At 40.7% G+C, this 12,009-nt stretch overlaps 1 protein-coding gene across 2 annotated transcripts in view; it reads right to left on the bottom strand.

The window, feature by feature from the left end:
• Nucleotides 1-3,556: 3,556 nt before the first annotated feature.
• Nucleotides 3,557-12,009, bottom strand: part of DMPK (DM1 protein kinase) — an 82,039-nt gene continuing 73,586 nt past the window's right edge. For both annotated transcript variants that reach the window (XM_089651994.1, XM_089651995.1), the window contains exon 16: nt 3,557-10,893. In XM_089651994.1, coding sequence (XP_089508120.1) covers nt 10,807-10,893 — 87 coding nt within the window. In that variant the 3' untranslated portion in view covers nt 3,557-10,806. The remainder of the gene's footprint in view (nt 10,894-12,009) is intronic.

The raw sequence follows: 12,009 nt of genomic DNA, 5'->3' as shown, positions 1-12,009 counted from the left end.
GGCTGTGCCCGTCATTGAACGTAAAAGAAAAAGCATTTTTACTTTCCCTTGAGTTCAGCTTTATTTTGAGAATAAACTGCTTCACAGTGTCTGCAGCTTCAGTTGTTGGTGAAGGCTTGTAAAGAATATTTAAATACTTGAATGTCCATAGCCTGGTGACAGGTTTACTTTTGTTGGATAACTGGCCCATGTGTAGCATTTTAAAGGGGGCTAAACTATGAAATCCCTGACTTGGACAACATTAAGCCATGATTTCTAAAAATGTATAACAATCAAATGACCAGATGTAGAATGAGCCTTGTTTATGAGTGTTCTCTGTTAAATGTATCATTATATACTGACTGTGTTCATGGAAATAAACACATCCTTGTATGAAGGTCAACATGCTGCTACTGCACTTTGAATACTTACTAAATAAATCTGCGAAAATCTTGAAGAAATTCCAGAAGTTCCATAATAGACCTCTGTTTTTACTATGTGTGTACTTTTATTATCAGAACCCATGACTAGGATGAGAATACATTTCCTGCTTGTGCACAAAAATATCCTCATGATTCAACAACACACGATTTGTTCTAAATTGGCAAAGATTTTCTGTTTTATAAATGATACTTATTGTCCATATAAGTTTCCCTGGGTAGAATCTCTTTATTGTCAAAACTATGGTGACAACAGCTGGCATCTCATTAAAATGTATCTGCAGCAGTTTAGCATGGAAGCCTATTGTGATATAATATGGAATCCATGGCTCTATGTCAGTGAAGGCTCTCTTTTATCCAGGTCATTTTATAGTAGTAGTTAGTCACAATTAGCTGGACTTGTTCTGTAACATTGACAGGGCTTTTATTTGTTTTAGAATAGGTGCAGGAACTCCCCCCCCCTCAAAGGTAGCAATGTCACCACACACCACATCATAGGGCAGGTATGGCCAAATTGCAGTGGTCAGGTTAGCCTCTGCCTTCCTCCAAAGCTCACCTCTGCATCCCAACATCCACATATCAACTCTACACCTCCCATTCACAACTCACCTCTGCATACCTGTCCACAACTCGCCACTGCACCCCTGGTCTGCAGCTCACTTCTGCATCCCCATCCACAACTGTCCACAGCCCACCTCTTCATCCTCATCCATAACTGTCTGCAGCTTACCTCTGCAACCCCATCCACAATCACTTGTGCACTCCCTGTCTGCAACTCACCACTGCACCCCCTGTCCATAATTCAGCTCTGCACCCCGCTCTGTAACTGAACTCTGCATCCTCACCTGTTAGCAACTCATCTCTGCACCCCCTGTCTGCTACTCCCCTCTTCAGCCCTCATCTGCAACTCAGCTCTGCATTCTGCAACCTACCTTTGCACCTCCTGTCTACAACTCACTTCTACACCCAACATCCACAGCACACTTACCCTCTTTCAACCACTCACCTCTGCATCCCTGGCCTTGCTAACCCCTGCCACTGCACTTTTCTTCCACAAGTTGAGAAGTACTTTTCTTCCACAGCTTATATCCACAACCCCCCCCCCCCCCCCATTTCCCAACAGATATGCTTTTCAGCCCTCTTCCATATCCCACTTCTACACCCCTCCTCAAATCTGACCTCTGCACCATCCCCCAACCAGCCTCTCCCTCCTTTCTTACCTCTACAAAAAGCACCTCTCAGTAGCCGGAATAGCTTTAGTCCCTCCCGGAGGTTGTTTTACCCACACAATGCACGCTCACTTGTTACTTTGCCTTTCCCCATTGGTTATCAGTGGCAGTGGGTCATCAGACAGGGCATAGGCATCTGGGCACCAGGCTGCAGCTCAGTGCTCAATGCTCCCCCTCCTGCTCATTGTTACAATGTACTGGGGCAGCTGTCCCTCCAGTTTTCCTCCCTTGTTGAGTGGCGGGGTTCTGCAGAAGACTCATTTTCACTTGTAATGGCAGAAGCCAGTCTTCTGTATTTACAATTGTGTTTATAAGTGACAATAGATAGTGATGAGCACATGGCCAGTGGCGGAAGTGGAAAAGCGAAGTTCCTCTACACTTCACCTGAAGAAAAAATTCAAGAATGTCAAAGAGGTTTTGGAGCTTGTCCAATCCACTGCTTTAGTTCTAATGAGTGTCAGGAATATTATTCTGCACCTCTATCTACACAGGTAGTACAGCATCTTAATCCAATCACCATGGAATGTGTAAATGTTATCATCAAACATCAGAATGGGAGCTGTGTAAATTGTGGAACCACCCTGTCCCAGTTATGTACCTAGAAAAGGGTGGTTCAACAATTTCTACACCTTCTATTCTGTTCCTGGACAATAACATCTGCCTTTCCATGGTGATTGGATTAAGTTATCTGTGCTGTCTGTGGGGATATAAATGCTGTGTTTTGTCCTGACACTCATTAGGACCAAAGAAGTGGTTCAACATAACAGAACAAGACAGTGATAAATTGGAAAAATTTAGTGCAGTTTGGATGTCTTGGTGGGTGTTTGTTGATACACCCAAGTTCAAACAATACTTCCCTTAAAAATGTTCCATCTTTTCATGAAATCAACCCCTTCCTAGAATGTGAGTTTTGTGTCTGAGCTTACCATGCCTTGTTCCTTATTGTGTCCATGTATGGAGATGGCCATCTTTGAAAAGGAATCAGGCTTTGCTTCCCCAACTCAAACATGCCCCCCCCCCCCCAATGACTGGTGCAAGAGAGTAATGCCCCAAACATGATGAAATTATTATTTTTTTTTTTTTGCATGCTAGTCTCATACTGAAAATGAACAGGTTACTAAGTTACGAAACTTCTCGTACAACAGAATACAGAAGTGATGTATTGTAATATATCCTTTGGTTTCTGAGCATGTGTGGTCTTGGTCTCTTGATTTTTTTTTTTGGATGAATACTGTACGGATTAAATAAAAATAATTTGCTCCGTTATCGTATGAGAAAAACTTTTGTGCTCCTCCCTTCAGATATTGTCATATCATGTGTACTAACAATCAGATTATTGTAACATCCCTCCAAAAGCAATTTTTTTTTGTCTGATATTCTCACCATGCGTTTGGGGCATAAGAGTCATTCTTTACATCATACTACTAGAGGACAGGCTTTTCTAAAGAAAACACCACCTGGTCTGATTGGATCCGCCTGAAAAACTGACAGGCGGACCCGATTGGACCATCAGTGTGAAAGGCGCCTTAGGGTTGTTCACGCCTCCTGCACAGTAAAGGACAGCATGTTACCATGAAAGAAGTGACAGTTCTGGCTAGCGGTGCCTTCCACTTTTAAAGCACAGAGCACTGTTTTCCTTTTTTTAACTTTATTAAAAAGTTAGTGTGACATTACATTCATTTATATGAAGCTGCATTGCTTAGAAACAGATGGAGAAACTGAGCTGCAGTTGAGCTGCGGTGTGGGATGGAAAGATGCAGACATGTCGCAGATTTCTTCTCTGCACCACAGCTCACCAAAAGGCTGTGTTCAACTGTAAACAGTGTACTTAGAAAACTATTTTGCTCAAGTGAGAACAAGCCCTAATTAAAAAAAAAAAAACAATAATGATGTTCTTTTTCCAAAATGTGGGCTTTTTAAATTTTTTAATAATCATTAAACTTCACACAATATATTTAAATACAAACATCTCCCAGAAACACTCATCCATATATATCTTTACTATACACACAAATATTCATTTCCTTCCAAATATGTACATTAATATATACAAAATTCATATATACATCATTTGAATTGTAACAAAACATAAATAAAATATATTACATCAATATATTAGATATCTATATAAATCTATATATAAACGTGTATATATACATTTATATAGATATTTAAAACACCAATATGACTTGTGGATATATGGAAACATATTCTGCAAGACAAAAATATATTTTGTGGACCTGGTTTGGTGATTGGCACCCAAGTGTGTGACTATCAGTGTGCAATACACTCACAGAAATATACCAGCATGCAGTGATTAATTTCTGAAAAGACTGCTGGGTAGGCTAAGCTGTTCTAACATTTAATGGAAACATGATGGTCCATTCCAATATTCTTAACTAGGGGGCTCCAAAATATGGCTGGTGGGCCACAAGATTTTATCTGGCCTCATAGATAGGGACAGTGGCGAATCCTCAATGTGTACAGATTGAGGTTTCAGGTCAGCAGAGGCTGTCTATCATCTTCACTCCCTTCCACCCAGCTGAGCTCTCATCGCCCCCTTTACAGGCAGTCCTAGGAACCAATTACGTGCTTGCCTCAGCTTTCATACGTGGACAGTACTTCCTCTGTCCATACCTGCTCCCCCACCCAGCTGCCACATTTAGACTTTGCAGTAGTAGGGGGGACTCTGATGGGGACCCTGTTGCAAGGGGGACTCTGATGTATGAGGGACTCTGATGTGGACCCTGTTGTAAGGGAGACTCTGCTGAGCACCCTGAGGTAAGGGGGACTCTGATGTAAGAACAATTTAAAGGACCCTGAAGTAAGGGGGATGCTAATGTGGGACCCTGACGTAAGGGCAACTTTGAAGGACCCTGAGGTAAGGGGGACTCTGACAGACACTCTGATGTAAGGGGGACTCTGATGGGGGACCCTGATGTAAGGATGACTTTGAAGGACCCTAATGCAAGGGAGACTCTGATGGGGACCCTGATGTAAAGGGGAGCTCATTCATTTTTAAAACTGATTTGTTTTGGCTCACAAATATTTGTAAAGTATACAATGTAGCTCTTGTACTACAAAGTTTGGTAACCCCTGATATAAACAAATAGCACTTCTGTCCAGCTTCTACTAATTTTAAATCCAAACCATGACAGAGGATGTTAAAAGAGACCTTGTGCTATAATTGCATCATATTCCATTTTAATGCATACCAAAGTTGCTAAGTCAACTGCCTGGCCCATACAAGGGCACAAAACACACAGAAATGCCTGGTAGGGTAAATACTCCTTTCAAAGCTTTTGATTACTGAAAACTAAAGGGGCAAAGATTGCCAAAACAGGTTAGCTTCCTGCAATATGAATTTTAATGAAAGTACAGGATAAGGCTGAACCCATGTGTTTCCCATACAAAACAGAGCAACAAATTCAATCATTGCAGCCACCCTTGGTGCTTGCACTCACCTCTCCTTTGCTCCCCCACCAGAATGAAGTGAAAAGGCCCTGTGTAGGCTCCAAATGAATCTGTTCAGAGCTTACACAGGGCTAAGGACTGCCTTCATGTACCACATGGGAGGGAAGAGTCAAATTGACTATTTCACAGCGTTACAAAGGATGAACGGTGCAGCAGGGAAGCAAAAGGAAGGTTATAAAAGAACAGGGGGGGCAGGAAATGAAATTAACCTGTTGTTGGGCTCTACTTACAGCTGCCACATTTTTGCCTGGTACACATATTCAGTTTTTTTCTCGTTCAACACAGAATGGTTAACTGTTAGTAAGGTGATGTCTCCCACGTGCCTTTGTGTTTTGACAGGGGGACTCCCTCCCCTCCAGTAATCATTCAGCGCTCGTGGCCAATGGCTCAGATGCTGGTTTTCCAGAGTGTCCCTTCAACAAAAGCTGGTCTTTAAACTGGCTTCTGTCGGAAGGACAGCTGTACATATGGTCTGTATGTTGGCCCGATCCTGCTGACCAGCCAACATTTAGACCGTGTGTACCCAGCTAATGGCATGCATGGCTAGTGATCAAAAAAGCTAATCATTGCCAGAGTATGTTCCATTTTTTTGTTGAAAAATTTACAATCCGTACAACTATGTGTGCAAGAGTTCAGCTTCATGCAAGCTGAGTTAAAAAGTGACACCGATCTGATGAGGCTAATCAGCACTACCACAGCCTACTCTCATCTGATGTTGATAACAGAAATCTGTCTGTCCAGAGTCTCTCGTAAGCTGGCCATAGATGATACAATTTTACCACGGGTTGCAGGAAAGGAAATTGGTTGATTCTCCCATCAACACTGACTGTACTTTTGTGTTCTCCCAGTGGGGAGACATGGAGGAGCATGGGAGCCATCCCCGCTGGGAAGACACAGTGGTTATTGTTAGCGGCTATAGCCACTGCCAATAATCACATGAAAAATTTGACAGACTGGTTGTACCAAAGTCATACAACAATCAAATTTGGTACAGTCAGTCTGCCCATAGATGGTTCTAATCTCAGCTAGTCCCTGCTGAACTGGCTGAGATTCGAATCATCTATGGCCAGCTTTGAAATGGTGACAATCCCGGCCATTTATTAACCAAGAATGGTCACTGCAGACATTCCCTGTTTGTACTTCTTTATGGTCCACCCTGACAGCGTATGCATTTTTCATAAGGCTACGTCTATTGTCCTGTATATATGAGTGCCAATATATACTGTATATAAAATATTTGAGTGCTTAGTAACCTTTTGGAATGTCTATATCAATTGCTTTTCCTATCAACATAAATGACCGAAAATGCAGCAGATCATTCCAAACCCCAGTCAAGAGGAAGAGTCAGGTGGTCCAGTCTGCAGGTATATGGCCAACTTTAGTTAAGAAACTAGGAGAGTGCAGTTGTTGGGGCAACAGGCTCTGGTTCTACCGTTTGCCAGTAAGGACATCACACCCCTGGCATTTCAGTTAATCAGTACACAACCTTGCTGGGTGTATATAAACCTCATGTTTAAGCTAGGAAAATTTGGATAATTTTAATTACTACTACTGTATATATCGTTTTTGGGAAAACACTATAATATGTAATAATTTCTATGGAAAATGCCAGACATTTCTCAGAAGATGCTGGTCATGTTGACATGTCTGCATTCCAGCCAGGCAAAGCAATTTCTATAAATATAAAATCTGAAAACGGTGAGTGCCAAGTCTATCAGGCAATATTATATAAAATAAAATTAACCAAATATCTGCAAGCAGTTGAATGTGAGATTCCAACACAGCTTCTGAAAAGTGTAGCAAAACAAATTTGATCAGACAGATTTTAAGTTCTATAAGTGATGATTATTATAGAAGACATCATGGGAAATATACTGTATATGATGCAGTACCAATACATATCCAGTTATTTTTGCTTAATTTTCTTAACTTATCAATGGATGCATTTACTAGACGTGAATTTTTTGTGCTTTTTCTTGCAAGCTTTTTATGCGACAGCATAGGGCAACCCATTAATTTGACGGGCTGCGCAGATGTGAGTGGAGCCTAAAGAATTTAGCCATCAGTTTAGTTTTGATTGGCATACTTCAAGTATGCCAAAAAATACATGATTGAAAACCCCACATTTAGAAATGAACAATGGAAACCTTTCATAATCCTCCCTTTACCAGACATGCATAACTACCATTCAGCATTCACTACACAATGGGACAATGGGTAATGTTAATTTACTGATGTGCAGCATCACATCCATTATACAAACTGTCCAACCCACTTGATCTCCTGTGACTCTATTCCCCCTAATAAATAACCTACAAAATATATATATACTATATATATATATATATATATATATATATATATATATATATATTCCTCTCATTATGTCTGCAAGCTCCTTTCCAACAAAATCTTTGCTCAGTCTGCTTTTGGGTTTGGCATCTTTGGCCATCTTGATTCATCCTGGCATTGGGGCATGCCGAGAATGTACATTGACCTGTGCAAAGCTCAGTGTACATCAGGGGTTTTCTACCTTTTGAAGATCATAACCAGTCATGCACCACAATGTAGGCAACTGGTCCAGAATTTCACATTTTTTATTTTGAATAGCATAATTGAAACAAGCTCTTACTGTCCTGAGCCCTCTATAAGGCTGCTTTCACACTGATGTGCTGCAGTTTACCCGCACTGTTGATGCAGCGTAGTGCACCTGCAGCTTTCCTGTGGGTTAGCTGTGCTTTGCCATAGACTTCTATTATATTTTGCAGGTGTGGTGCACTTTCTGAAAGTGCACCAAATCTCCTGCGTTGAGGCGCACCAAACCCGCAGTATAAAAAAAAAAGTTTAAGGCTCAGTGCAGCTAACTCACATATTAGGTTTGAAGATGCTGGCCATATCAGGGCTCATGGGTCACAGGTTGTGCACCCCTGGTTTACATTTGGGGGGGTGTAAAATTCTGTTTTAAAGCATATCTAAACCCAAAACCAAAATTGTAATATATTGCAGCTCACCAGTCCTTAGATGTGATAGCTTAAATTGTTTTGTTTTTTTTTCAGAATAAGAACATTTTCAGCAAGTACATAAAATACTTGTTGATCTTACCAGAAATGCAATGTCCTAGTAGCCTCCTGCAAGCTGAAAAAATGGCAAAAACAATGTTATCTTTCTTTTGTAACCTAGGAATTCCTTCAACTACTGGAGATGAACAAAGGTAGACATGTTTAAAGTCCGCCTGTGTGACAACCATGGTTGCTGCGATGGAAGCAGGGTAGAAGTGAGTGTAGCCACGAAGAGACTAAAGACTAGTAAGGTACAATATATTACATTTTAGTTTTGGGGTTTACACATGCTTTAAGTGCCCCACAAACATTTTACATGTGGGAGTTTTCAAGTATTGCTCAAATACACGTTTTGTCTTTTCTTTTCCCAGTTCGTTCTTTTATGCAAAAGTTAACCAATAAAATAGAATGTTTAAAGCAAAACTATGCTTTGCCAATAAAGAACAAAGCAACAGGATAGATTTAATCCTTCTCTCCCCTGAATAACATGCTTACCTTTACTTCACTCCCCTGCTGCTCTGTTTAACCAGCAGAAACAAAGGTAATACCCATTATATCTGGGTGTGGAGGAGCATGCAGCTTAATCCCCTCCCCTTCCTTTCATGTGACAGTGCTGGTGCTTGGTGATTGGCCCAGTGCTGTCATGTGGCAGCGGGTAGGCCTATGTAAGTTCCAACTAGAGAGACCTGGATTTTACGTATCTGACAAATGAAAAGAGTGGTGGGGGACAATTGAAAGTTGAGTATTTATTATTGGGATGGGAGCATAAAAGTGAGCAAGTTGCATTGTCCGGCATGGGCAAAGCAAATATTTGCTTTAAAGAGAAAATGAATTGTATGCTGTAAAGGAAGATGAAAATGAACCTTGAACCCTTTGCACAAGTGTATACATCCCTGGTGCCCAACCTGTATCCTGAAGTCTACATGTGGCCTTTTGGTACTTGTTGTGTGACCCTTGGACCCCAGCAGTCTGAAGTGGAAATGGGAGCATTGATTATTAAAGGGTAGTAGCAGTTACCTCTTGCTAGCCTTGTGTAACGTGTCCACAGTCTCCCACTGTTTCCTGCACTGTCTCCAGTCTCCAACCAAACCTTTAGCATGTCCACAGTCTGAAACTATAACTTTATCCAGTATGACTGCAGTAGTATGTCTGCAACCACTAGTATAATCGTTTGCAACCTAAAAGTTTCACACCATTTATAGAAAATCATATTTCCTGAACAAATCTAATACTACATGCAATCGAATGCTAAATGTGCACTGGGCATTTAGCCACTGTGCATTCATTTCCAGCATTTTCGAGTGCTCAGGAGGCACAAAGGTAGCATCCAGCCTTGGTGGCTGCAACCTGTCAAAGTCTGTAAAAGGCTGAAATATGCTGCGACAGGGTGCAGAACCAAGTGGTATTCATGTATAGGGCCGTATATGTTCAGGGACTTCAAAGGGCTGCAGGCAGAGGGGATGGACTCTGACCTGTGCCACCTGGGCACACAAAAATGCCAAGTTTTTATGCAGAGGTTAAACACCTAGTGTACATGAGGCCTAAACAGTTCACAAAAATAGCATACACCAATTTACCTTTAACATAGGTAGCTATGTTAGGATAAACATTTTCATAATATCTTCTATAAGCTATCTTTCTTTAAGTTCCAAAAATCACTTTACTGTATTGATAGTCTCTTTCTATCTTTTCACACATGGTGTGCAGCCTCTCAATTTCTAGACATTTTCAGTTTTGGCAAGAGATACCATAATACGTTACCACACAATTTTAACTGACATGCAGGTGTTTGATACAGACAAGCTATGCTGTACTAAATGAAAGAAGGAGAGTATTATCATATGGTTTACAGACCACAAAGAAAAATCTTTGGTGGAAAATATCTGCGGTTAATTCAGAGGCAGAATCTCAACAGGTAATGAACATATTTTGCAGTCAGAAAAAGGAAAAAGGTGGAATTATCAGACATCAAAGTCCCAATATAAAATTACCAATTTCATTGGAGAGATGTATATAGTGTTTCTAATGCATAATTATTCCTAAAAACAGTCTAAAAGATGGAAAAACCATCAAGTATAAAAAAAACATTCAGAGGTCTCAGCACTTTTCCATGAAAACCTTCTACTACAGTGAAAAAGATTCCAACATCATGCAGCTTATCCACAGCAGCTAAGAATTCTGATTAAAATCAGAAGTGAACACTCACAGTGTAATCATAAACCTTAAAGTGCACATCACCTACACACACAGTGGAGTCTTCCATTTTGTGTGTCTAACCTACATTCAAGAGAACACAGCCTATCAAATATTAGAGAGCCAATAGAACTACTAAGGCTTTTGGCCAAGGTTCAGGCACCTGGCCACTTGAATTAAGACATGCGCTCATTTTATTCATTCTACCTAAAAACTAACAGCACTTAACACAGAATACTGCAGCAAAAACTTCTCCGTGTCAGACTTCTTTAAGACATTTGTGAAAAAACAACAACATCTGGTTCAGAGTGTAAGCACGCTGAATTGTCTACAGAGCAATATCTGTTTCGGGGCAGTGATATTCATCATATTGCTCAAGACTTGTAAACCTTTATTGTTCTGCCTCTGAAAGTGAAATCTCAAGGATGTTATTCAGAGCAAAGGAGGCATCATCCACGTCAAGGGCCAAGTCCAGATGTGCCAGAGATATCCCATCCAGGATGAGGTTGGTTTAGGTACCTGTAAAATTCAGAGTCAAGGTATTAAAATAAAAAAAATACCTATGCTAAATGAGTATCTGTAGGCCACAAGGATCAGTGTAGGAAAGGTGGCTGACTTTTTTTCATCTTGAAATGCAGGTGTTTTAGTGTAGGTAAAATGTCAAGACACGCACCCATACACCTGGTTCCTTAATGTATGCACCACATTTTGGTAGTGTTGTAGTTATAGGGAAATTGGGTGTAACTGACAATGGTATTCTTACAACTTAACACCTCGTGCAGAGATGTGAGTTTTTCTGCACACATTATGCAAGGGCACAAAGAAAACAATTGTTCTCTATGTGCCCTGTTCACATCACAACACTGGTATCATGAGAAGATTTTTTCTGCACAGGAATCTGTATCATGTATAAAACTCAGTGAAAAGTGCATGAAAACTGATGTGTACTCGTGTCTCTACAAGTGAAATCTGCACAATTTTCCCATTCGTTTTTATGCACGTATGGTGTGAACGCGTCCTAAGTCACTGAAGGACCAAACAGTTAAAGCTGGAGAGACACATGTTAAAAGCAATTACACATTTCCCTCTCCAGGTTTCTCTCTGTAGCTCCAACTCTCTTACTAGGAATTTTATCTGCCATACCTTACTTTCTTTCAAACTAACATCCAATTACTTCCATTAAACAATGATTCGGTTGGGCTTAGCAGGCTTCACAGCTGTGCTAACTGCCACTCCTGTGGCCATTAAAGCCGCTCTTACTGAACATTGTTATGGCATTTGGTGGCCATTAAGTCAGGGAAAGTCATGCCCCAGTAGCAATGTAAAATTAAATCAGAGAGATCTAACTCAGAGGTGCCAAGGTCCACCAGCAACTGTTTCTGTGTCCAATGAGGCTACCGCAGTGGCCATTACAGACACTCTTACATGACTGTGGCTTTGGACAAGCTTATTCATCCCATCAGGGAAAGTCACACCCTGAGTAACAAGGTGACAATAAATTAGACAGGAGCACAAAAGAAACATAAGTAACTCAAGGTAATAAAGGGCATCTTGTGGTGCCTGTTCATTGGCTGGATGTTTATTTCTAAAAGTTTAAAATTGAATAAGGTTTGTTTAAAACTTTAAGGACAACAT

This window comes from Staurois parvus, unplaced genomic scaffold (assembly GCF_062004578.1).
Source record: "Staurois parvus isolate SC_StPar_1 unplaced genomic scaffold, SC_StPar_1.0 ptg000668l, whole genome shotgun sequence".
NCBI lineage: Eukaryota > Metazoa > Chordata > Amphibia > Anura > Ranidae > Staurois > Staurois parvus.
This window is presented reverse-complemented; position numbering and strand designations above follow the sequence as displayed.